Source organism: Nelumbo nucifera, chromosome 7 (assembly GCF_055504915.1).
Source record: "Nelumbo nucifera cultivar China Antique chromosome 7, China Antique-T2T, whole genome shotgun sequence".
Taxonomy (NCBI): Eukaryota; Viridiplantae; Streptophyta; class Magnoliopsida; order Proteales; family Nelumbonaceae; genus Nelumbo; species Nelumbo nucifera.
Window position 1 is genome coordinate 46,262,134 of NC_142655.1, and position 27,493 is coordinate 46,289,626.

General features: G+C 42.4%; 1 protein-coding gene across 2 annotated transcripts in view; it reads right to left on the reverse strand.

Annotated features, from left to right (window-relative positions):
* The window catches only part of CYP59 (cyclophilin 59), a 92,900-nt gene extending 73,760 nt beyond the window's left edge, over nt 1-19,140 (reverse strand). The window contains exons 1-4 of one of the 2 annotated variants that reach the window (XM_010275805.3): nt 19,002-19,140; nt 18,569-18,907; nt 13,023-13,127; nt 12,316-12,433 (exon numbers count right to left, since the gene is read on the reverse strand). In XM_010275805.3, the coding sequence (XP_010274107.1) occupies nt 12,316-12,433; nt 13,023-13,127; nt 18,569-18,666 (321 nt within the window). In that variant the 5' untranslated portion in view covers nt 18,667-18,907; nt 19,002-19,140. The remainder of the gene's footprint in view (nt 1-12,315; nt 12,434-13,022; nt 13,128-18,568; nt 18,908-19,001) is intronic. The other variant, XM_010275806.3, reaches the window with a different exon arrangement.
* Between the last annotated feature and the right edge of the window lie 8,353 nt (nt 19,141-27,493).

The following is a 27,493-nucleotide window of genomic DNA, read 5'->3' on the forward strand; positions in this document are numbered from 1 at the left end:
ATTTTTTTTGAGATTATAATTATAAAAAAGACATTATTAAAGAAAAATATTCATTTTTTGTGTTTATAAACTAATTTCTTTTTATTATTTTCTTATTTGTTAGGGTTTAATCAACACAAACATTGCTATCTTCTTCTTCTTCTTCTTCTTCTTCTTCTTTTACAATGGAGAGCAGCCTCGGCTGCCATTTGAAAAATGGAGAGTACCAAAGAGACAACCCCAGAAAAAACCTATTAGTATTACAACCAAGCCCAGAAAATCTGATCTCTTCTAACCCCTTGCTTTGCAAATTGATATGCTAAACTGTTTGCCGATCTTGGAACCCACCAGATTAGAGTTTGCATATCTTTTGACAGCCTTCTGAATTTTTTAATTTCATTTCTGAACCACCAAGGGCTCTTTTCCTCTCCTCTCAGCCAGCTTAGGATCACTTTAGAGTCCCCTTCAATTATTAATTTCTGAATTCTTAACTCCCTTGCTTTTTGTAACCCATACAGAATTGCCTCCAGCTCAGCTCTTGTGGAGTTTCCTTCCCCAATTGATCCCAAGAACAGGCCCAATATTTCTCCCCTATTATTTCTTAGCATCCCTCCTATTCCGGAAGGGCCTGGATTGCTTAATACTGCTCCCGTCAACACTCAACTTGAAGAATTCAGGTGTTTGAGGATCCCACTGCTTCACCAGTTTCTTCTTGGATGAGGAGGCCCCTGCAATCATCCTCCAGTTTCTGAGTAGATCATCAACAGCAAATTCAGAGAACAAATTCACCGTTTTTACCCAGAGCACCACTTTCATCAGCACATATTCAAGCACAATCTCAGCACTTTTCTCTTCATCTTTAAAAATTCTGAGATTTCTTTCTTCCCAAATCGACCATAAGACAGCAGCCCTAGTGCATCTCCACATCAATCTTCCCCTTTTTCTTGGCCACATAAAGGTAGAAGGATCTGAACAGAGCGGTGACTACGAATGTGCAGTTCTGATTTTTATGGCTTCAATAACTTCCTCCACTGTTTTTCTTTTTCCTGAAAAGATTCTTAGGTTTCTTTCCTCCCAAATAGTCCATATTGTAGCTGCTCTCACTGCCTTCCATATACATTTTCCCCTTTTCTTCCATTGACACAGGAAAGAGGGGCTGAATAGACTTACCACATCCTATGGGGGAGCCCATCTGCATCCAAAGAGAGAACAAACAACAACATTCCAAATACCAGAAGTAAAAGAGCAGGATAATAGTAAGTGGGTTAGAGTTTCACCACATCCCAAACAAAGGACACACACATGAGGAGAGAGGCAATTGTTTGGCCTCCTTTTCTGTAGCACATCACAAGTGTTTACCTTTCCCAGGAACACTTCCCAACAAAAAGCTTGTACTTTTGGAGGGATCGGCTTAGTCCAAATTTCTCTCACTGGGAAGTTCACCCCCATAGGGTTAATATGAATGAGCAAACCACCTCCAATTGGTAGGGAGACAATTTTGCATGGGCTCTCTGAATGGATGAAGTGTCCATGTTGGACATGCTTCAGACTATGACAGTCCATGGATTTTTGAAGGACAACTCTATGAGGCTCATGCACTTGTGCAATCTGAAGAGAGTAGGAGGAATGCTATAAATCCTCCAGAGGGGAACAGGTTGCTCTGGTGGCTAAGGGTGGTATCAGTGGGGTAAAGAAAACTAATTTGAATAGGAAGTCAGAAGGTGATGAAAAGGACAAACTTTGGTAAGCCAAGCAGGGGCAAACAGGGAAGACCTTTGTCGTTCCTGAACTGAGGAACTGAGGGAAAATGGAGGGGATGGAGTTCGTGCAGGCAGGTCAGTGGAGGAGATCCTTGAAGATAGAAGCAAAAAAATCTCCTGTTCAAAGAGATGAGAATCAAGGGGAAGGTAAGCCTGAAGGTAAGGGAAGCGAAAAAGGGTACAATATTGCTGGAAGGATTAAAAGTGATCGCGTGGCTAAGAAAGTTCATAGCTGGAGCCTGTTCAAAAGGTAAGCAGATAAACTGGCAGGATTTTAGTACACTAGAAGGGAGAAGATATGTTGTTGAATGTAAGAGGAATAGAAAGGGGTTCTTAATAGCTTTGGCTGAATTTTTTGGTAAGGGACAAAGGCAACTGGTGTGTCTACCAGCAGGAAAACAGAACCAAGGCTGGGGGGAAGTTGACGGGTTGCTCAAAGAGTTCTTAGCTCAAAGAGTAGCAAATGAGAAAAAAGCCCCCATAAGGGAGGAGAAGGCTTATCTCAGTAACAGCAGGGTACAACAAGGGCCAGTGGTCATGGCAAAAACAAAAGGCCATTGCAGAATGGTGGGAGGTCTAGAGAGAGAGGAGTGGGATAGTAAGTTTGTGATACAAGCCAAGGAAAAGGTTAATGATTGGAGGAGGGTAGCTGACTTACTGGCAACCAGGTTGAAGTTGAAGAGTGTTTTCATAGTAACCCCCTTCAATAACTGTAAAGCCATCCTAGATCCATTAGAGAATGATTTGGAAATATTAGCTATCAATGTTCAGGCTGAGTTTGGATCATTCACAGTCTTCAAATGGAATCCAACATCCAACTCCAAGGATTTTTTTGTTGAAGATGGTGTGGTGGTGCGTGTAATAGGCTTGCCAGTCCATCTATGGAAACAAGAAATAGCAGAGTCTATAGCTGTGTTGTGTGGAGGAATCTTGAAAGGTGCTTTCTGGGGCGATCTCTATTCAGTAGCAATCCTGCTAAGTGGTGTGAAGCCAGAAGAAATTCCACGAAAGGTAGAGGTACGAACAGAGGGGAGCTTTGTCTCTGTGTGGTTAGCTTCCTCCATTGAAGCAGGGCTGTGGAAGGAGGCTCATTTGGTAGGAAGGGAGAAGGAGGAAGAAGAAGCACTACGTGGACTTGTGAGATTGGGTAATTCAAATGGGAAGGGATGTTTCACTAAAAAGGGCCAACAAATTCTGGGAAGCCAAAAAGCTTTGGGGCAGTTGGAAGGTCAAACCTGGAGAAAGCAAGAAGAGGTTATGAAAAATGGCAGATCCTTTGCGCAGGTGGTGTCAGGGGAAAAAGACAAAAAACTTCTAGTGTCGAAAGGGAGAAGGCTGAACCAGCAATTTCAGACAGGGAAGGTTGCTGGTTCAACCATTAAAACAGGGGGGCGTGACTCTTTAAGTGGTCATGTGGGACGAAAAGAAGGGCCCAATCGAGTGGATCCCTTTTATGGTGGGCTGGAGAAGGCTTCTCAAGTAAAGGACTTAAAGTTGGGCTCCTATAGTCTTGAGCCCAAGGCCCATTATAAGACAGATGGGCCGAGGGACACGTTAAGTAAGCATGTGACTGGGAGGAGGGATGAGCTGATAGACGAGATAAAGCGTCTATCTTCTTCAACCCCGAACCCTTCCTCTCGACCGAACAGATCAGGCGCAAAAAAGTTTCAAGACTCGCAGTCTCGAGGCTCTCTACAGTGGGTCCCATCCAACCTGGCGAACCGTCTCTCACCAGATAGGCGCAACCCGAGATACCTGAAGCCTAGTGATGAGAACAGAACAGGGCTTGAAGATTGGTTAAGTGAACAAAACAGCAATGACGATTCTGATAGAGACGAAACACCAAGTCTGGGAAGTTTGTCTCCGAAAAGAAACAATGATCTTCTTGAAACAGAAAGTTTGCATACAGAGTTGTTGTTTTTAGAGGAAGAGACTGAAGAGGCAGGTTGCGGGAAGACTAGGAATGGTGAAGAAATTGGTTCTAAAGCTGTGAAAACTCCTCCCTTCGTCGAGGGAGCTGACCCTGAGTCTAATGAATTACAGGATGTTGGTGGAGAGGGACAAGAATCGGCCGTGAGGATGGATGCGGGTATTCCAGTGTTGAAAACACAGAGAAAGGTTTTCCAAGTGGGTAGGTCGTCAGGAAGTGATTCTTTCACCATGTTTACTTCACAACCTTGTCCAAAAAGGGGAAAGGCTTTAAAACCATTTGCCGCCTGTCAGCAAGTCATTTCCAGTGATTCTAGTCCTACCCCCGTTCTATCAGGTATGGGTGTCAATTCTGTTTTAGGTACTGACTTGTTTGCTATGCCTATAACAGATATCCCAGCTTCCCATCCAGGAGTTTCTGATGCAAGAGAGAGGGTGATAGTGGAAGGAGGAGAGAGGGTGTTGGAAGGAAGTAGTAAGGGGAAGGTAGATAGAATTTGGGAGTTGATCTGTACAATAATGGAGGAAGAAAATAAAAAGGAAGGACTCGTAGAAAGATGTTGTAGCCAAAATAAGTGTGAGAAGGGTAAAACTCTTTCTCAAACATTGGCTGGAAAGGATGGAGAAAATGGGAAAGGGGGGAAAAGAGGAACAAATAAGAAAAAAAGATCTGAAGTGGAAAGGCTAATTTCAGACATTGAGGGGGATTTAGAATTCAGTGGTAGAGGGGAAAGGAGGAAGGGCCTAAAATGAGGAGAATATGGCCTCTTATTGGGTTCCTTTGCTATTTTGTATCGATGAAAACTATTAGCTGGAATGTAAGAGGGTTAGGGAGTGCAAGGAAGAGAAGGGCAATCAAAGACCTACTCCGAAGGGAAAAACCTGATATTGTGTTGTTACAAGAATCCAAACTGATGGAATTAGATGGGAGATGGGTGAGGAGTTTTTGGAGAGCTAGAGGTTTAGGTTGGAGCTCGTCTCCTTCTTGGAGAGCCTCGGAGGGGATTGTAAAACTGTGGAGGGAGGATGCGGTGGAAGTAGTGGAAGAATTGATAGGCAGATTCTCAGTTTCCATTAAGTGCAAGAATGTAGAAAATGGGTGTGTATGGGTCTTAACCAATGTTTATGGCCCTAATTCCTATAGAGAGAGGAATGAGATGTGGGAGGAACTATATGCAATCAAGGGGCTATGGGATGGTCCTTGGTGCCTGGGTGGGGATTTTAACGTCATTAGATTCTCTGATGAAACCAGTAATCCCCAACAGGTAATCTCAACAAGCATGAGGAAATTTAATGGTTTTATTGAAGATTGTGAACTGAAGGAAATACCTCTGTTGCAAGCCAGTTACACTTGGTCCAACCTTCAGGAAACCCCTTTGTGCTCGAAGTTGGATAGATTCCTTTTTAACCTTGCCTGGGAGAATAGTTTGGAAAACTTGGTTGCTAGGGCATTACCCAGGTCACCTCTGATCACTGTCCTATCCAAATAGGAACTGAGTCTTTTCCTATAGGACCCAAACCTTTTAGATTCGAAAATATGTGGCTTACCCATCCAGATTTTGTGAAAAAAGTGAAGGAGTGGTGGGGTGAGGAGGAGAGGGGGTAAGATGGAAGGGGATCAAGTTCCATAAGAAATTAAAAAGGATGAGAGCCAAAATAAAAGAGTGGAATAGAGATCCGTTTGGTAGAATTGAGGAGCAAAAATTGGGCCTAATCTCTCGAATAGAGAATTTGGATGTAAAGGAATCTCACAATGGGCTGACCGAGGAAGACAGAGTGTTAAGAAGACAATTAAAAAAGGAGTTGGAAGAAGTGTTATTGAGGGAAGAAATCAGTTGGAGACAAAAATCTAGACACAAGTGGATTAAGGAAGGCGATGGGAACACTAGATTCTTCCATAATTTGGCAAATGGGAGACGAAAAAAGAATTTTGTGACCAAGCTAGAGATAGGAAAGGAGGTGATTACCAACCAGGATGACATAGCCGAAAAATTTGTGGACCACTTCAAATCGATTTATAGAAGGCCTTTGAGTGAGAGAACAGTCATGGAAAGGGTGGATTGGCCAAGAATTGATGAAGAAGTGGCAAGGTAGCTAGAAAGGGATTTCGAGGAAGAAGAGATTAAGAAAGTTGTCTCCCTAATGGATAGATCCAAGGCTCCAGGTCCAGATGGCTTTACAATGGGTTTTTATCAAGACTGTTGGGAGGTGTTGAAAGAGGATCTAGCTAAAGTCTTTAAGGAATTTGCAGACAATCACACTATAAGCCCTAGAATTAATGCCACCTTTTTGGCCTTGATACCTAAGAAGAATGATGCCAACCACCCAAAAGATTATAGGCCTATTAGTCTAGTGACAAGCATCTATAAAATTCTGGCTAAAGTGCTCTCATTGAGGATCAAAATAGTCCTCCCTACCATCATTAGTGAAACTCAGGGGGCTTTCATTCAAGGGCGACAAATAACAGATCAGATCTTAATTGCGAATGAGTGTGTGGAGGAAATGAAAAGGTCTAGTAGGAAAGGATTCATTTGTAAATTGGATCTTGAAAAGGCCTATGATTTGGTGGACTGGGAGTTTCTATTAGAGGTTATGCGAAATGGTGGATTTGGGGACAAGTGGTGTAGTTGGATCTTTGAGTGTATCAGTACTTGTCACTACTCTATTCTGGTAAATGGTACGGTGAGGGACTTTTTTCCAGCTTGCAGGGGTGTCAAGCAAGGGGATCCACTTTCACCCTTCCTTTTTACCTTAGTAGCTGATGTGATAGTAGGATCATTACTAAGGCTGACAGCGAAGATGCCATTTGGGGTTGGAGAATAGGGAGACACCAAGTCCCCGTCACCCACCTTCAGTTTGCAGATGACCTAATGATTTTTTGTGAAGGAGGTCTTGGTGAAAAGGTAGCAAACCTAAAGGAGCTAATAAAAGGATTTGAAAGTGTCTAATTTGAGAATAAATCTAGAAAAGAGTTGCATAGCAGGTATAAATTTGGAGGTAGGGGAGGTCGAGGCTATTGCGGAGTGTCTTGAGTGTTCCACCTCTGCTTGGCCTATGTCATATTTAGGGCTTCCTTTAGGGGCAAATCCTAGGGAGAGTAGATTTTGGACCCCAATGTTAGAAAAGTTTGAGAAGAGATTAGTCTCATGGAAGAGGAACTATATCTCTTTAGGAGGAAGAATTACCCTAATAAGAGCTACCTTGGCTAACTTACCTACCTATTATTTTTCTGTCTTTAGGATACCAGTTAGGGAAGCTAGGAAGCTGGAGAAGTTGATGAGAGACTTCTTATGGGAGCCGGGACAAGAGAAAAAGGATCACTTGGTTAATTGGGAAATTATGTGCAGAAGTAAAGAAGAGGGGGGTTTGGGAATTGGGAGGGTAACTAGAAAGAATCAAGCTCTGTTAGGGAAATGGTTGTGGAGATGGCCTTTGGAAAGAGAGAGATTGTGGCATGAGGTGGTGGGAAGCATTCATGGGAGGTCAGAGAATGGATGGGATGCTGGTGTATCGAGGCAAGCTAACCTAGCAGCACCTTGGAAGGCTATTCACAACACCCTTCCTCAATTCCTCAATTTTATCAGGTATGATGTTTGTTCTGGCAACTCTATCCTTTTTTGGGAGGATATTTGGGTAAAAGACTCACTATTAAAGGATTTGTTCCCTTCGCTTTTTTCTATTTCTTTGTACAAAAAAGAGGTGGTCTCAAAATTTGTCTCACCTTTGGGAACACCCTTAGATCCTACTTGGGATTTTGGGTTTCGTAGAGGACTTAGGGATGCTGAAATTGAGTCTCTTTCTGTTTTGCTTGGGTGTCTTAATCAGGTTTGTTTGGATCCCTCCAAGCCAGATAAGAGGGTTTGGACTCCTAGACACAATGGAACCTTCACTTGTGCTTCTTTTTTCAAGTCCATCTCTCAACTTTCTACTCACCAACCCTTTCCGTCAAAAGAAATTTGGTGTAGGCCAGTTCCCCCAAAAATTATGGCTTTTTGTTGGGAAGTTTTCCATGGGAAAGTAAACACTTTAGACAACCTACAAAAGAGAAGACCTTTTCTCTGTATTTCTCCTAATTGGTGTATCCTCTGTAGAGCTCACGGTGAGGATTGTTACCATCTATTAGTATCTTGTCCCTTTTCTATAGACCTTTGGGCTTGGCTACTTTCGTTGTTTGGGGGTAGTTGGAGTCTACCAGCAGAAGTTCACATGCTCTTCAACCATTCTACCTTTTATTGGCCTACAAAAATAGAGAGAATTATGTGGAGATGTGCTCGTGCTGCCTTGACTTGGACTCTTTGGGAAGAAAGGAATCTCAGAATTTTTCAAGATTAGGAAAGGAACAGCCAAGATTTGAAAGACTGTGTATTAAACAAGGCAATACATTGGCTGAAGACCTTGAAAATCTTTCATCAATTCTCCTTTAATGACATTTGGAGAAATTGGTCAGCAATAGCAAGGTGTTCATCTTTAAAGGCCAAATCAATTACAAGCTGGTCTCCTCCACCCGAAGGCTCAATTAAGTGGAACTTTGATGGAAGCAGCATGGGTAATCTAGGATCATCCGGAGTGGGGGGTGCTTTGAGAAATGAGAAGGGAGAGATTTTGTTGCTCTACTCAGGTCCTTTGGGAATTGGGAATTTCATCAGGGCAGAACTTTTAGCTGTTGTACAAGGGGTCCAATTTGCAAACCAGTTGGGGGTACAACACCTAATAATCGAGGGGGATTCCAAAGTGGTGGTGGGTTGGTTGAAAAATTCTGAAGAGGCTATGTGGCGATACAAGAATGAAATGAAGAAATTTAGTTGGTTGACAAGGAATATGTTGGTCACTGTACAGTGGGTGGGGAGATCAGCAAATACCTTGTCAGATGTGTTAGCTAAGCAAGGGGTAAATAGGGAAGAATAATTTTGGGCTCAGTTGTGATTCTTGTTTTTCTTTCCTAGTTTACTTGTAAGTTTCAAGGAGGAGATGCAGCTCGCGCCTCTCGTTGGGATGATGTATGAACTCACTCTAATTTTCTTCTGAATCAATAAACTTATTATTATTCATCAAAAAAAAAAACCAAAGAAAGATGCACAAGAAAATAAACCATCAGAAGTTGGAGACCACACTCTACAATCAGCTACAGGTCCAAGTAGACCCTCTCAAGTGTTGAAATCAACAGCACTAGAGACTCACACTCATTTTCCCTCAACCCTCTTCTAAAGAAAAAATCCCAAGAGTCCCTGATTTTGAAAGCACACCAAACCTAGCAACAGGTTTGTTTTTATAGTTTGATAAAGAGTAGAGGTCTAAGAAATTGAACATAAGAGGCACATACCCAACCCAAAGGTCTTCCCAGAATAAAACTTTGTTGACACAACCAACACCAAACCTGATAAATTGAAGAAAAGTTGGATATACCTCAAAGATTGCCTTCCAAGGAGAGGATGGAGCTGCATTGGGGGCTAATTTTGCATCCCAGCCATTATCTGCATCACCATGTAAGCTTTTAATGACCCTGTGCCACAACCTTTCTTCCTCACAAGGGAATCTCCATAGCCATTTTCCTAGGAGGGCCTTGTTTCTCATTATTAGGTTCCCTATTCCTAATCCACCCTGGTCCTTAGGGTAACAAACTTGCTCCCATTTCACTAAATGATCTTTCTTTTCTTCACCTGGCTTCCACAAAAAGTCCCTCATAATCTTCTCCAATTTCCTAGCTACTTTCGCCGGGATCTTAAAGGTGGAAAGGAAATAAATGGGAAGGTTTGCAAGGGTTGATTTTATCAAGGTGATTCTTCCCCCCAAGGAAATATAATTTCTCTTCCACATTGCCAACTTCTTCATGAACCTCTCTACCACCGGTTTCCAGAAACTTTCAGCTTTCGGATTCCCACCCAAGGGCATTCCTAAGTATTCCAGAGGCCAATTTTTCACTTCACAACCTAGCAGATTTGCCATGGCTTGGATATCCCTCCTTTCAATGTTGATTCCGACTACACAGCTTTTTCCCCAATTGACTTTCAATTTGGAGGCCTGCTGAAATTCATCCACCAATCTTTTCAGATTCCTTAAACTGCCTTCATCACAGCTTTCATTATGTCATCAACAAATTGCAAATGAGACACCATCACTTCTGATCTACCCATCCTCCAACCTTTAAACTGGTTTTCTTGATTAGCTTTGGTGATTTGTCTACTAAAAACCTCAGCCACAAAGGTGAATAAGAATGGAGATAAGGGGTCACCCTGTCTTAGTCCTCTTTTAGCCTAGAAGAAATCCTTTTCTACCCCATTCATCAGAATAGAAAAATGTGCTAAGCTAATACATTCTTTAATGCACATCCTCCATCTTTCACCTAGCCCCATCTTTTCCATTAAATTCAACATGAAGGACCAATCCACCATATCATAAGCTTTTTCAAGGTCCAATTTACAAATCAAACCTTTGTCACCTTGTTTTCTCTTAGCTGCCACACACTCATTTGCCACTAAAATTTGATCCACAATTTGTCTCCCCTCTACAAAAGCTCCTTGGTTCTAAGAGATAATATAGGGCAATACAGTCTTCAACCTACCAGCCAGGACTTTAGCAATGATTTTATACAAGCTACCCACAAGACTTATCGGTCTGTAGTCCTTAGGGGTTTTGACTCCTTTTTTGGCACTAAAGCAACAAAAGTTGCATTTGCTCCAAGCAATAATTTTCCTTCTTGACAGAACTCTACAAATACATCCATTAATTCATCATTCAAAATTTCCTAACAATCCTAATAGAAAGCCATTGAAAATCCATCCAGCCCCGGTGCTTTAGATCTATCCATCGAGAATATTGCTTCATGTATCTCCTCAATAGTGAAGGCTCTTTCTAGGAGGTCAACTTCGGATTCTGGCACTCTGTCCCACTGTAAATCTCCCAATTCTGCCACATTTTCATCAAAGGATGCTAGGATTGACTTAAAGTGATCCACAAAGCATCTTTCAATTTCCTCTTTTGCAGTGATCACTCTTCCATCCACCTCTACACTGGAAATTTGGTTTTTCCGTCTTCTCCCGTTTGCTAGAGAGTGGAAAAAACTGGTATTTCCATCCCCTTCCAAAAGCCATTTGCATCTAGATTTTTGCCTCGAAGAAATCTCTTCTTTTCTTAGAATCTCTTCCAATTGCACTTTTAAGTTCCATCTTTCTATTCTATCCTCCACCCCACACTCTTTCTTGGCCTCCTTTTGGTCCAGTTCCTCTATTTTCCTGGCCAATTCCTCATTTATGACCACAAGTTTTCCAAATTCCACTTTGTTCCACTCCTTGACCTTTTCCTTCAATCTTTTCAGTTTCTTAGAGAATCTCACCACTTTATTTCTAGCCCTAATCCCATCTTCTGACCACCATTCTTTTACCCTTTGCAAAAAGTTTGGAACTTCTAGCCACATGTATTCAAATCTAAAAGGTGTGGGGCCACCAATAAGATTTTCTTGGTAAAGGCTTAAAGGGCAATGATCAGAAGTCACTCTAGGTAGGGCTTTTAGTGTCAAAGTGCCCCACAGCTCTTCCCAATCAATGGAGAACAGGAATCTATCCAGTTTTGAGCACACTTGATTTTCTTGGAGATTTGACCAAGTGAAAGTGGCTTGTAACAAGGTAGGCTCTTTTATTTCTAGGGACTCAATCAGGGAATTGAAGTGTTTCATGCTAGATGTTAAGGGTTGGTTGCGGTTGATTGTCTCATTTGTATATCTTATTACATTGAAATTCCCACCCAAACACCACAGACCCTCCCATATGCCTCTGACTACAGCTAGCTCTTCACAGAATGAGTTCCTCTCTCTATATGAATTCGGCCCATACACATTAGTCAATACCCACTCCCTTCCATCACTCATCCTCTTGGCTTTTATTGATACTGAGTACTAACCTGTTAGTTCCTCCTGACAGTCAACCTCCTCATTCTTCCACATTGTAAGGATTCCACACAAGGCACACCACGACAGGGCAAAAGACCAACTTAGACCCCTACAACTCCAGATACTTCTTATCCACCTTCTGTCCAAGTCCGAAAGCTTTGTCTCCTGTAACATGACTATAACCGGTCTCTCCTTTCTTATCACATTCCTGATGATTCTCCTTTTCTTTGCACTTCCTAAACCTCTTACATTCCGGCAAAGCACTTTCATTTCACTCTTTTTTCCCCGACCCTAATTCAATCCCAAATCCTATTCTCCTCTTTTCTTCTCCCTTTTCCTATTTACAATCTTCTCATAGGACACACCACAGGCTAGCCTTTCCACCTCAATCATTCTTCTCTTTCTTTTTTTTATCATCTTCTACCCCCTTTCTAAGATAGACCTTTCCTTTGGCAAACTTCCTTTTGGCTTCTTTTTGTTCCGCTCCTTTTACTTTGGGTATCTCTCTACAGCCTTCTTCTCCCTCATCCAAACGACAGTCTTCCTTTTCCTTCTCTTGGGAACCTGCAATAACTTCATTTCCCACCTCATCCTTTTCCAAAACCATCACATTAAACAATTTAATGCTATATTAAATAATATATATATATATATATATATTATTTAATTGGTAAGATGAAACTCTATGTTCCATGTATGGAATTATCACAATTCTATCTTGAGAGGAAAGATATTTTATTTTTGATAGGAAAGATAATATTATACCTGGGAAGCATTAAGATTCTCTCCAGCACTAGCCATAGCAACAGTCCCAGTTTTAGAGTGCTTTAAATCTTGATGGATCTCATCACCAAAGAAGCGAGCTTGATCACCATAAAGAAACCTGAAAGAAAAATGATGCAGGATAAATATGTTTATGTAATCTCATAAGTGAGCCTGATCAGAAATCTGTTGCATTTCAAGTTTTTGACAGGTTTTGTATACCAACATTAGTAGGCAATGTCGAAGGGGTCATTACTTGGTGTATTGGTAAAATTTCAGGTTGGCAAGCATGAGAACAAAGGTTAAAGTCAAAGGTTAGGACCATACCCAGTGTACCCTTTCCAAGACCCCAGATAGCTAGGACCAACATTGGGTTATGGCCTTTAGTAGGCAACCTCAGGCTCTTATGAATGCAAGAATTTCAGCTATGTAATAATGAAATATTATAATCTATTTCTCCATAAAAAAGGGTCATTACCAATATCAACCTCCAGCATTCTTTGCACATAATGACCACTCTCAGGCCCTAATCCACATTTTAATGCTTGTAAGTCCAAGATTTTACATTTTACTATTGCACCAAGCAACGGGCCAATGGTGCCTCCAATTTTATATGTATATGTTTGCATGTTTTCCACTTAAGAATAATAACAACAATCCAATCAAAAATGTAATTCTACCATTGAAACATCATATGTGAAATTTCTTACTTGTATATGGAATCACCACCTGTGCCCTTTCCTGTCGGATCACCAGTTTGTGCAGTAAAATCCTTCTGAACTGTATGAAACAGACAACCATTGAAGTACTTAATCCTGCAAGTAAAACAACCAATAAGACAATGATGGTTAACATGAGCATGTATACAGAAGCAACATAATGCAAGTCTAGAAGAAGAATAAAAAGAAGCCTGGAAGACCCACCAAGCCCAAAGAACCCATAGAGCTCAAAGAAGTGAAGGTGACTAAAATGTTGGGATTGCTTTTCTTGGGGATGAAGAGTTTGCTAGGAAGGCATTTAAAGAATTGGAGAAGGATCAGGAAAAAGAAAAAGTGAATTTAGAAGAGGATGGTCTTAAGTTATGGGCTGAAGATGCACAAGATGGAAGGTGGTCAGTTGGAGTTGTAAGGATATTGACAAAAAATGCAGAGAAGTGGTTGCAGACCAGACTACTGAGATTAATGCAGTCTAGGAGTCAGAAAGGATCAATGAGAGATGCAAGGATCCAAATGATTATAAAAGGTTCACCAATGCAGAAAAACGCTTCAAATATCAGAAAAACCGTCAAACTGTTCAGATTTCAGAAGTCTTTTGTTTTTTCATGAATAACAGAAGCTGATTTATTAAATTAATAAAGTGTACAAAGGGGAAAAGGGAGAGATAAACTCTCTTAGCTCTCCTAAGTACAGACAATACAATTACAATACAGCCTAAAATAAATTATACCTTCCCACCCCCTACTTTGCTAACATATCAGCAAAGGAATTAGCAATCCTTTTCACCCATTGAAAATTGATTTTGTTAGGATTCTGCCTAACACAGGTGTTATTCAAGGGAACACAGCCTCCTAACAAGAAGAAGAAGAAGAAAATGGATTGTTATCGAGTTTTCTAATTCCACCACCCCAAAAACAGTCTCCACCAACCTGAAATTAATTGTTATCAACCCTGCATCCAAAATAGCTCTTCTGTCATCAAAAGGAAAGACCGATACTCCAGAGGGTGCACATAGCTTCTCCATAATAGCCTCCACGACTAGCTTCCAATCAGGAACCTTCTTCTCAGCCTTTAGAATCAATCTTCTTTCCCATCCTCTGCTATCTTTTTCCAGTACTAACCTATGAAACTTTCCTAGGCTGACTACCGATAATTGTTGTTGCATTTCCTCTCGCTTATTAGCCACCTAGAAGTGTTGCAGGAATTTCTCAAGCTCATTGCACTCAGACTCTCCTTCACACCAAGAACTCTCGAATAAGAGCTCAGAAGGTTCGCCTACATTGAAGACCGGGAATCTATGAATGGCCGAAGCACCTGCCTTCCGGACCAAAAAATTTTGAAGCTTCTGTGACACCAATCTCCAACCCCAACCTCTTCTTCCTTCTGGGATACAGATGCGCTGATGTCTATTTCTTCCAAAGAATCCTATGACCTCCAGAAACCACCCTTTTCAGTTGCATTTTAGAGTCACCTGGTACCTTCTATTTGGTAGATCCAAATAGCTTTTCCACCCCTCGATCTTAATAGTGAGAATAGCTCCACCGGTGAAACCTTTCAGCCACTGAATGGCTTCCCCTAATAGAAAGATAGTAGCTCTCCCTTCTTCCCTGAGCTTTAAAATCGATTGATTTCGACTTTTACCTTCTTCTAAGACAAAATTCTTCTTCTCAATCGTCAACTCACTTCTCCAATGGCATGCCATTTTTAAATCGTCAACTCAATCTGCCCATGAATACCTTCATTCTTAACTACTCGTTATTCAGACAGGCGACAACCAAGCTCCAATAACCATTACCTACGTCCCCTTTCTCTATCTTCTCATGTGTTGTGACTTGTTGCAAAATACTAGGAGTGTGACAGTTGCTAGTTAATCTACTTCCACCTTGAACAGTAAAGGGAAGTTGGCAACAGTGGTGGCCCATTGGGTAAAAAGTTTGAAGCTGTTTTCAGCCTTTAAGGCCGAAGATTTCTTCAGGGTTTGGGGACTTATTGCTGCTTCATCATCTATGAGACGACAGTTTGTTGAGACTTGGTCCCCTCCAACAGATGGTTGGAAGAAGTTAAACTTTGATGGGAGTTGTGTGGATAACCCAGGCCCTTCAGGTATTGGGGGGGGGGGGGGGGCCATTAGAGACGAAAATGGTTCCATCATTGCCCTGTACTCTGGTCCTGTGGAGGTAGGTGATGTTACACGGGCAGAGTTTCTAGCTGCAGTATATGGGGTTGAGAAGGCTAAAGAGCTGGGGATCAATAGATTGATCATCGAGGGAGATTCAAAAACTGTGATAAAATGGTTGCAGAAAGGGGAAGGGTGACATGGAAGTTGAAAAATGATTTCAGAAGATTTAAATGGATGTCAAGGAACATGTCAATTCAGGTGGGATGGGTAAGGAGATCTGCCAATAGTTTGGCATATAGCTTAGCAAAGCAAGGGGTTCAAAGAACATATATGTTTGGGGCACATTTGTAATTCTGTACTGGGTCAGCTTACTATGCTGATTTCTTTTGTAACTTATTGGTGTATCCTAAAGTATTTTAATCAATAAAAGTTTCAAAGTTATTGATCAAAAAAAAAAAACAGTGGTGGCCCATGGAGGTAAGTCAAGAAAAAAACCCAGTTCTTCCTCTTCTTGGGTGACCTCTAAGCTTCTGGGGTTGGGTAAATTTTTGGGGTTGTCATGGAAGGCCTGGAAGAGGAGACAATCAACTATCTGGAGGGGGTCATACAAAGAATCCTCCTAGAGAGAGCGAAGCTAGCAACGAGAAAGAGGGGCATCTTCAAAAAAAGTTGGGAAAAAATGAGACTAACTTAGGGATTAAATGATAAGGCTAGGAGTAGTGAGGGATCTTAAGGAGGTAAGTTTTTGGTTCTGTTTTTTTGCTTTGGTTTGTCAAATGGAGCTAAAATTTCTCTCTTGGAATGTCAGGGGATTAGGGTCAGGAAGGAGAATGATCTTGGTGTGTGATGTCCTAAAGTGGTCTAAATCCCAAATCATTTTATTGCAAGAAACCAAGTTGGAAATAATGTAGGATGCTACAATCCAAAGTATCTAGGGGGAGGGCAAGTCAAATGGCTTTCTAAACCAATAGTCTGCAGTGCAGGTGGTTTGGTGAACATGTGGGACCTGACATGGTGTAAAATTATTTTACACAGGATCAGATTGTTCTCAATTTCTGTGATTTTGGATTTGGCTGTTGGGTAAGTGTGTCAAATTACAAATGTGTATGGTCCAATGGATGCTAGCCTGAGAAGTGCTTTCTGGGAGGAACTAGCAATGGTTAGTGGTTCGTTTGACTGTCCCTAGGCTTTAGGGGGAGACTTTAATGTGACAATATCTACATATGGAAAGAACACAAGAGGGCGAAGGACTAGGGCGATGAGCATATATGCTGACTTTATTAACAATTTTGATCTTTTGGACCTTCCTTTCGTGGGTGCTCAGTTCCCTTGGACAAACAATCAGGAGTCCCCTTCACTGGTAAGGCTGGACAGGTTCCTATTGTCTTCTAATTAGGATGGGCTTTTCCCTGCTTTTAAACAACTGGCCCTTCCTAGACCTGCTTCTGATCATAGTCCTATTCAGTTGGTTTGTGGAATGAAAGAAAGAAACAAGGTTCCTTTCAAGATGCATGGTTTGAAGAAGATGGCTTTATCCCTAATGTTGAATTCGGTTTGGTTGGATATTCAAGTGATTGGTTCCAACTAATACATCCTTGCAAAAAAAGAGTGCAATCAAAGAAAAGGTTAAAATTTGGAAACTAGAGAATAGTTTGTCTGCAGAAACTGAGAAAAAATCATGCCTAAGTGTGATTGATGAGATTGATAGAGCAGAAGAGCTTGGGCCCATTTCGGAGGACCTAAGGCTAAAAGAATCCAAGCAAAAACTAATTTTGACAGGTTAGCAGTTAAAGATGAGATCAGATGGAGATAGAGAGCTATTCCCATCTTATCCAATTTTACCTTTCATTCTGGAATGTTCCTTTATCCTATTAAAACATGTGATTATACCAACTTTCTAGAATGCTTTAGTTTGTTGAAACCTTCTAGAATACTTTTTTTTTATAGATGAAAAGTTAATTCATTAATCAAAAGATATAGCAGTACAGGTAACCCAACATTGAGAAGCACGAGGTGCAGCCTCAAAAAACAGTAAATTACAGCCTATTAATATGGAGAAGAAGGCAAATTACAGCTTGTAGTGGCTGACTAATTTGGTTTTAAAAATGGTTTGGTCTGGCTTGGGTCCAGCTGGATCTGCATACTTATATAATACCACCCTCTTACACTTATGGTTCAGAATGGTTCCATCCTGTCCTGGCTCCTGAACCAAACCCGACTTGACAGCTCTACCTGAAATGCCCTCCCAATTTGATGTGACTAGGAACCTATCCAGCTTACAACATATAATGTCTGCTTGCATATTGGGCCAAGTACATTGTGAATTTTGCAAGGGAAGATCCCTTAGCAATTATATAATACCACCCTCTTACACATGGTTCAGAATGGTTCCATCCTGTCCTGGCTCCTGAACCAAACCCGACTTGACAGCTCTACCTGAAATGCCCTCCCAATTTGATGTGACTAGGAACCTATCCAGCTTACAACATATAATGTCTGCTTGCATATTGGGCCAAGTACATTGTGAATTTTGCAAGGGAAGATCCCTTAGCAAGCTATCCAAAATGAAATCATTGAAATTTTTCATACTTCTAGTAACTTCGGAAGTTCCCGATCCTTTTCAGAACAAAAGCATATCATATTGAAATCCCCAGCTAGACATCATGCACCCTCACATAGTATACTTACACCATAAAGTTCCTCCTACTATCCTTCCCTCTCTCTCTCTATAAGATGTAGGGCCATAAACATTAGTCAGCCACCATTCAAAACCATCATTTTTTACTCTAAATTTCAATGTCAACATAAAAATACCCTCTTTTCCTCAAAAAACTCTACCTGACTCGCTCCCAAACTATCAAAGTGCCAACAGAAAGGGTGAAAACCCAATCCTTATTCCTCGACCCCCAAATACTTCTCATCCAACCGAAGTGTCAAATTATTATTAAATGCATACTTTGCACAGATTGCTTAACCAAAAAAACGCTTCAATAGATTTAACAAATGCCCCAACCCTCCCCAAAACAAACATAAGCCATTAGCTTGTTAATAAGCCATGTTATGATTATTTAAAGTGAAGAGAAAAAAGATCCCTGGTCCAAGAACAGCTCATCATAGAAAAATATCACAATGCATACAAATCCCATGATTTAGAAGACTGGAAGCTAACTTTAATGAGCTTCGACCTACATATCAGGATACTAAATTAAAAGACAAATTTAAGACATACTTAAAACAACAGTAAATAACAAAAATCCTCAACATCTAGCTTTTTCCTCAGCAACAACATTGAACCAGACCCAACTATTTTCTCAAAAAAGTTTCAAATAGCAGTAGCTAGATATCAACGTTTAGACAAAATGGAGAAATCGCAAAAGAGAAAAAAACAAAAGAAAAGGCGCAAGAGGACAGGACTATTTACTTGCAGAGCTTCAAAAAGCTTTTGGTGGTTAAGGGGCACCGGTCCGTGTGCAGATCCACAACGATATCCCCCAAGCTCGTCACAATGAGAACTGACATTTTCCAACCAGTTTTTCTAACGCAGTGGTCGAAATTCGAGAATCGATATGGAAATGGGAGGGACACCTTGAAGCTTACAGCTCGTGAACTCCTCCTTTCCCTTTAAGGTTGATTATGCTAGTCTCAGTGTTGCTGCAAGTCTGCAACACTGTAAATATCACGATCCATTAATCACTCAAACACGTGAAATAGTGGAAAAGCCTCAACCCGCAATTCCTCTCTCTACCGAATCGATTGCCGGCTGTTGGTTCATTTAAAACATTGGAATAAGAAGGAAATTTTAATAGAAGCCTCCTTGTTTGTTTAATCCTTCTACAGACTTAAAGAAGACTGACCTAATCGACTTTGCCTCTGCAACTGAACTGCCCTCCTCCGGTCTCAGAATCAGACACGCTTAACCGCGGAAGCCGAGTTGTTTTACTGGAGTGGAACTTAGGTCGGGTCAACCCGAACTCAATTCTAACAAGGGTTAATTATTAAATATAGGGAAAATTCTCGATAGTGCCCTTACTCGAACTTTAAAATGCATCCGAACTTTCATTTTGTTTTGTGACAATCTAAATAGCTGACGTTAAGTTACTGTTAAGTATCATGGAAAAATAGACAAATTCCCCTTAAATTTTATTTTAATTTTCTTTATCAAATGAATCCCAAAACTTGTGCTTTCAAAATGAGCAATTTGAATGCACTTTTCAAAATTATCAATTATTTCACTGAGCCATGACAGAAATAAGAAAAACGCTTATTTACGACAAATAAAAAAGAAAAAATAAAAAATAATATCTCTTTTTCTGGGTACGAATCCCACAAAGGACTATAAAGGCGATGAACTGAACCAACACCCTTTTGAATGGGACGTTGGAGTAGCTTACAAAGTAAAGGAGATCAATAGGAATTGAAAAATAGGCTACAGCGATAAGGAAAATAATGTGGGTTAGCCAGGCCCAGCCCATTATGGGCTGGGAGGCCTAGCCCACTAACGGGTGATAGCGTCAGCCACACTAGGGGGGAAGCCCTGTTGCCGTCATACGGAGCCAATTGCAGGATGGTCAAACATACCCGCCACAGCCAGCCGCCTGACTTTGTACGGTCCTCATCTGGTGCGTTCATCTTCACCTACCTCTAGACTGCTCAAGTATAAATAAGAGGTAGCTCCCCCTTAATGGGGGTTGGAACATGAATTCTAACACAGCTCCCTTATTTACTTCCCGCACCTACCTTGTTTCCTTAGCATTTACTCTTGGAGACCCGGTGCACCCGAGGACTATCACCAAGACCTCGTCTCCACCCGAAGCCTTTGACACTCATTATTTTGCAGTACCTCGGATCTCCAGGAACCTCGCCACCGGAGTGATGACATACAATCCCCGGCTTCTACTGTCCTCGGAAGGAATACCTCGCCTCGGCTTACCTCTTATGAGGCCTCGAAGTCTTCAACCTATCCTCGAAACTTGGAGAGTGAATTTACCTCGTTGCCCCCGACTACTCCATGCGACAACAATTGGCGCCATTTGTGGGAAACGTTGCTAAGATGACCCCCCCCCCTTTTAGGATAAAGAACATACTTTTACTCCAAGCCCTCCTAAGCTTGAAAGCAATGGTGCAAAGTACTAGGAATAATCAAAACCTGGTCACCTATGAACAATTTCAGAAGGTCCTCGATCGTTTAGACCGCCTTACTCAACGTATGGAAGAAGTCTACCCCCGAGCAGGAGGTCCCTCTCGAGGCGACCACCCCGCTGGGGTGTCAGAGGATCAGGGTCGACACAAGCATGTCGAGCCACCAGTCCTCAGCTAGGGCAACAATTCATTGGCCGAGCCATCGGAGTCGAGCAACAACCATCCCCCCAATTCACCACAAAGGAACATCTGTCCTCCTAGCCAAAAGGAAAATGTGTCCGCTCAATCTAAAGACAGTCACCAGCCTTCGGAGTAACACCACCACTGTCGAAGGGAGGTCCCTCGGGATGATGGCGGGCATCTCGATCGCCTTGGAATTTGCTCCCAAGGTGAGAGCTGATGCCATGCCACTCCACCTCCCATCTCGAATCTCCAGGATGTACTAAATGATTGTCGTGCCCGTAGAGGAGCACGCGACCTAGTCTCGGAGTACTCGGGAGTCCGAGCTGACACCCATCGAGTTCGTGAAGATAGAAGTGGGGCCCATGCCCATGCTGACCCAAGGCTTGTCAAGTTGTGAGCTGAAGATCGGGGCCGTCAAGGGCGAGCTCCACTAGGTTAAGGGGAGCCAAGCCGACGCCTCAACCAGTCACAGCAACTCCGCTGGCCGCATGGACACATTCATCCCGAAAATCATTTCGGAGCCTCTCCCCCCACACTTCAAGGCTCCTACTTTGGAAATGTACAATGGCTCCTCAGACCCGGATGACCACCTGGAAAGTTTCTGAGCGCTCATGATACTCTATGGGTATTCCGATGCCTTGACGTGCAACACTTTCCAAGCCACCTTCAAGGGGCAACACGGTGCTGGTTCTCCAGCCTCCCCCGAGGTCGATTAGTTCTTGGGAGTAATTCGCGAATATGTTTCTCAGCAGGCAATGCCAAAAGAGCGTCGGCTCACTCATGTCCATCAAACATAAGCCAGGCGAAAGCCTGCTGCCTTACATCGACCGCTTTAATAAAGAAGAGCTCGAGGTCAGGGACCTCGACTCCATGGTGTCAATGCATGCCACCATCAACGGACTCTGAGCTAGCTCTGCCCTCAAGTGTTCGGTCGTCAAGACCACACCGAAGACGAAGCTAGAATTCCTGAAAAAGGCCCAAAAGTATATTGTGGCCGAGGAGGCTTCTGCCAGGGACCATCAGGACAAGGAAATCGAACATAACGGTGGGCCCTCTGGAAAGAAAAGGAAGAACGAGGATCGCCGTGCTGATGGCAGCATAGATAACAGGAAGTCGTCAGCCTCAGCCATGGCCTACAACCAATATACGCCACTCAACTTCACCTGGACCCAAATCCTGATGCAAATAGGCGAGGAGAAGTTTGTAAAGTGGCCAGAAAAGATGAAGAGAAGCCCCAAGAGGGGGAACCCTAAGAAGTACTGCAAGTTTCACTGTGGCATGGTCCACGATACCGAGGACTGTTACGAGTTAAAGAACAAGATAGAGTCCCTTATCCGCCGTGTACACCTGAAGCAGTACATCGGAGGCGAAGCCAGTGCTTTATCCTCCCACAACAGCAACAACAACAACACCAACACCAACAAGTCGCCAGAGTCATCGACGTCATCGTCAGGGGCTCGCCTTAGGGGGAGCCTTGGCCTCAGCCCGCAAGGCCCACGCCAAGCAGTTGAACATCCGAGGGCCAGCCCCCAAGAGGCCAAAGTAGCACGAGGACCTCTCCTTCACAGACGAGGACCTAAATGGGATCACGGTCCCCCATGATGATGCGTTGGTAATTTAGGCTATAGTGGCAAACTTCCTAGTTAAGAAGATTTTCGTCGATAGTGGCTCCTCGATACACATCCTCTTCTATGAAGCTTTTGAAAACATTATTAGACAGTGTATGCCCTTAGCTCCAATCAGAATGATGTATATTATGACATTTATTGTAAATGAATAAAGTACATATTTGATTCATATTATTATGGTGTGTTTCTGTGTAATACCCTTAAACTGGACACATATGAGACTCGTGTTAGTTTAGAATCTTCACAGCCGTTGGATAGATCTGGGAGATTTATCTTGCTAAGGCTGACACTGATATGCCACCAAGTTGGTTGGGGTGGCCTGTCTCAGCTGCCAGGGTGAGACCTAAGGTACATGTAGTGTGGGTTTTCTTGAAACCTTGAACCATACTAGAATTCCAGTATTGCCCTAGACCTTGGAGATAGATGGGCAAGACTGGAATGCTACACCTGACCCCTAGACTCGATTGTGATACTGCACTAGGTGTCGAATTGAGCTGTCTTTGATATGCCAATCAGTGAGATCCTTAAAGGGGGTCAAAACCTGGGTATGTTGGGACAGTCCGGGAATTCATCTGAGTGGGTGATCATAGTGAAAGGACCAGCCCTTTTGTTAGACAAAGTGAATGATCGGGGATGCACTCTCTCTGATGGAAACCTAAACTGTCGACAGTCGATTTCAACCATTGAAATTTGTTTTGCAAAATATATTTATATAGAGATATACATATATATTATGGTTTCAAAATGTTTGCAAAAGGTTTTAATTCCCAGGATCCATGTGAGTAGAGAGTGCAACACTGTTCCTTGCAGCCGAGGGAGATTTCCTCTCTTGTCGGGTAGTGTTTGATCATTATGGGCTGAGAGGTTAAGTGTAAGACCATTGAGGGTAATGTCTGATGGGCTAATCTTGCATCTGCCCGCAGTCCTTGGGTTTTTATAAGGTGGCTTGACCCAATGACCATTTAGTGTAAATGTTGGGCTCATTAAGAGCCCATGGTGATGAACTAAGGGTTCACTATTTCTAACAGTGAATTCGGCCAGGCCTTGATACAGATGTTGGACTGAACCCATGCCATACAAGGAAAGCCAACTAGGCAATAAATTAGGAGGTTAAGTGAGCACATGGACTTAATGGGCCTAAAGCCCAATTCGAATTGGCTTAATAAGATTAATTAAAAAGAGGCGAATCTAAGATTTGGATCAACAGATAGGATAATGGATTATCCTTATCCACTCATAGAGTCCAAATCCAAAAAAAGATTTGGATTAGGAAACTCCTAATTTGATTAGGAAGGTTGATCTCTATCTATAGATAAAATAAGGAATTATCGTTATCTCTTAAAGAGAGTCCAGATCCAAATACAAGATTTTGATTAGGAAACTCCTAATAAGATTAGGAGATCCTCTCTTTAAAGGCTATAAATAGAGGAGCAGGGCCAACCTCTAGACACCAGACAACAGAACAAGAGTTCTCAGTTCACAAATCACAGAGAGAAAAATCTGCAGTTTGACTGCTCCTGTCTTTTGCTCTTGCCGCCCCTGTCATCTTCGGTGGAAGCAATCTTTGGATTTCTCCTTGAGCGTGAACACCTACATTGGGGGTGTACCATTACTCCGTATTAGGTATGTCCCTCTCCTTCCTTTGGCTTCATATCTGGTCTGGTTTGGCTTCAAAATTGACCATTGAAAATGCAGTTTTCTAAAATAGGGAATGCAATTCCCACTTAGGAGAGAGAGAAATTTTTGAAATTTCGCCCAACCTTACTGCAGGGTTCGAAAATCCATATGATGGATCTCTCATCCTTCAAAGATAAAGATAGAGCCAGAGTGCCTTCAGCCTACCGACGTCCCACTTGTCGGCTTCTCCGGCAATATTGTTAAGTTGAAAGGAAAGATCACCCTACTAGTCATGTTAGGAACCGAGCCTCAATATGTGACAAGGATGACGGAGTTCCTTGTCGTGAGGATTGGCTCCCCCTACAATGCAATCATGGGGAGGCCGATACTTCATATATTGTGAGCTTCCATGTCCTCCTACCACCTAGCCCTCAAATTCCCAACCAAGCACGACATCGAAGTCGTTCGGGGGGATTAGTATGTCACCCGCCAGTGCTACGTTGCAGCGCTGAAAGGTAAGAACAATGAAGCCTTGCCACTAGAGGGCCTTGACCTCAAGGAAGAACCAGCAAGCCAAGGCCAGTTGGCAGAGGACCTCGTCTCAGTTCCCCTGGACGAGGATGAGCCCGAGAAGACTATCCGTGTCGGGTCCAACCTTCTCCCAAAGAGCCTATCCGAACTAGTAAGTTTCCTCAAAACTAACGCCAATGTCATCTCATGGTCCGCCATTGACATTCCCGAAATTGATCGTTTGGTCATTACTCACAGGCTGAGCGTGGACTCGAGATCTAGGCTGGTTTGGCAAAAGAAGAGGAACTTTGCACCGGAGCGATGGAAGGCCATAGGAGAGGAGGTTGACAAGCTACTCGACACCAGATTCATCCAAGAGGTATACTATCCTAACTGGTTGTCAAATGTGGTTTTGGTTAAGAAAACTAATGGGAAATGGTGAATCTAAATTGACTTCACAAACCTTAACCGAGCCTGTCCCAAGGACAGTTTTCCCTTACCAAGGATAGACCACCTTGTCGATGTCACTACAGGATATGAAATGCTTAGTTTTATGGATGCCTTCTTACAACCAGATAAAGATGCACCCCAAAGATGAAGAGAGGGCCTCATTCATCACTGGACATGGAACATACTGCTACAAGGTGATGCCCTTCGGGCTTAAAAACGTAGGAGCTACTTACCAGTGCCTTGTGAACAAAGTGTTCAGGGATCAGATGGGGAGGAATGTTGAGGCCTATGTAGATGATATGGTGGTGAAGAGCCTGAAAGTCAAGGCCCACACCTCAGACTTGGTCGAGACCTTTGACACTACGGAGGTTTAATATGAAGATGAACCCCAACAAGTGTGCCTTCGGCATCACTTCGGGCAAGCTTTTAGGCTTCATCGTCACTCAACGAGCTATTGAGGCCATACTGGACATGGCACCTCCTCGGTCGATGAAGGAAACCCAGAAGCTCACCGGCTGTGTGGCAGCACTCAACCGCTTTATGTCAAAGTCAGCTGACAGTTGTCTTCCCTTCTTTCGAGTCATCAAGAAATTGAAGGACTTCTAGTGGACCGGAGAATGTTAGAGATCTTTCAACGAACTCAAGGAGTACTTCACCTCGCCTCCCCTCCTGGCCCGCCCGGTACCAGGAGAAACTCTATACCTTTACCTGTCAGCTGGGGAAGAAGTGGTTAGCTCGGTCCTGATCAGAGAAGACGGAGCATAGAAACCAATATACTATGTCAACAAATTACTGTGCGGCACCGAAACCAGATATCCCGAAGTAAAGAAGCTGGCCTTTGCTCTCATGGTTTCAGCCTGAAAGCTTAGGCCTTACTTCCAAGCTCACTCCATTATGGTGTTAAAAAACCAGCCCCTCAGAGCTGTCCTCACCAAGCCTGAGACCTCAGGACGCCTAATCCAATCAGCCATAGAGCTTTCCGAATATGACGTATGATACCTGCCGAGGCCCGCCATCAAAGCACAAGCCCTCACAAATTTCATGATGGAGTGCACCTTCAACCGAGCTCTCCCTCGGGACCCGGAAGATGAATCAAGAAATGGGTGCCTCGTCGGAGACACTCCTCCTGCCTGGAAGCTTTTTGTGGATGAGTCGTCCAATACCAAAGGAAGTGGCGCTGGCCATATTCTTCTCACCCCGGATGACTCAACCATCGAATATGCACTGACGTTTGACTTTTCGGCATCCAACAACGAAGTCAAGTATGAGTTTCTCTGATGTGTGTGCATGCTACACATCATTTTTAGTGCTGTTTACATGGTTTTCAAGATGATTTTCATGATTTTTACCCTAATTGAGCAGAATTTCAGGAAACTAAGAGTTTGGGACAATCTAGGGTGAAGAAAGAATACTTCGGCCCATCTAGAAAAAAGACCCAGCTGAAAATCAAAAGGAGAGCACTTCGGCCCACCAAGGAGAGAGCCCAGCCAAAACCCTCTATGGGAGAACATCACTTCGGCCCATCAAAGAGAACAATCTAACTGTAGTTCGGCCCACTAAGAACTGCAGCCCAACCGCAGCCCTAAGAGAGGTTCAAAAAGATGACTGCCTTTAGAAAAGAGAAAGGAGGCTGAAGGGAAGAGTATAAAAGAAAAGAAAAAGAAGAAATTAGGGTTCGAACCCCTGAAAGCAAATTGAAGAAGAGAAGTGCTAGAGGAGGAAGGAAACTGCTGAATGCGAATTGAAGAAGAATCACATCAAGGAGATCGAAGATTGATGCAAGGATCATAGGTTGTCTTCTTCTTTGGTTCTGCGCATTTGGTAACCTAGATTCAACTAGGGTTTAATGGATTTTTGTCATTGAATCTTTCTTTCTTGCTAATATTCGAACCATGTTGGGTGTTGATTCAAATCTGTAATTAATTCCTTTATGTTATTCGACTGATTAGATTCATTATTGGGATTTCTTGATTAGGGTTTTCAATTGATAGAATAATCTTGCCGAATTGTTCTTATTTCTTGGATTGCTTGAATTGCTTGAGAAAGAGTTTAGTAATCAGATCAACTGATCAAGAAAATGGATCTAATGCATCTTAGAGATAATATGCATGGTTCGTTTGGTCTTCATTCAATCCTGAATTGATGCCCTTCGAATTCTTTGTTCTTAATGCATATTTGGTGATTAAATTCTCGATAGAGATATAGGAATTATCACCCATAGATAGAGTGGGCTGTGCTCGAGAGAGGCTGCTCATACCATTAGGGTTTCGCCAACCCATGACTGAATTCCACATCAATTGAATAGCTTAATGGTTTAATTGCTGAACTGATTCTGCTAATGTTTACATACAACTTTTCTTCTCATTGTTGAAGGTGGTTTGATCCGAAACTGTTTAGGGTAGTTTTCTAATTAGGAATTAGGGTTTTTATTTGTTTAATATTTCGGTTTATCAGATAACAAAAGGTTGATTCAGTACTAGTAGTTGTTGGATCAATCCTCGTGGGAACGATACTCTACTCATCATTGTATTACTTGATCGGCTAGTGCACTTGCTAGTATAATCCATATGCATCAAGTTTTTGGCACCGTTGTTGGGGATTATCACAACAATATTAGGAACTATCAACTGATGTTAATCTGATTTTAATTCTGTACATTATGTTTATGATATTTGTGTATTAGTCTCTTTATGACTTTGACTTGTATAGTTTATGACACATAAAAGTGAAAGGAGAGCATCACCTACGATCCTGAGATTGAAAGAACTCTCCGTCGCTGCCTTAGAACTTCTAAGCAAGGGAGAGCTAAAAGTGTAGAG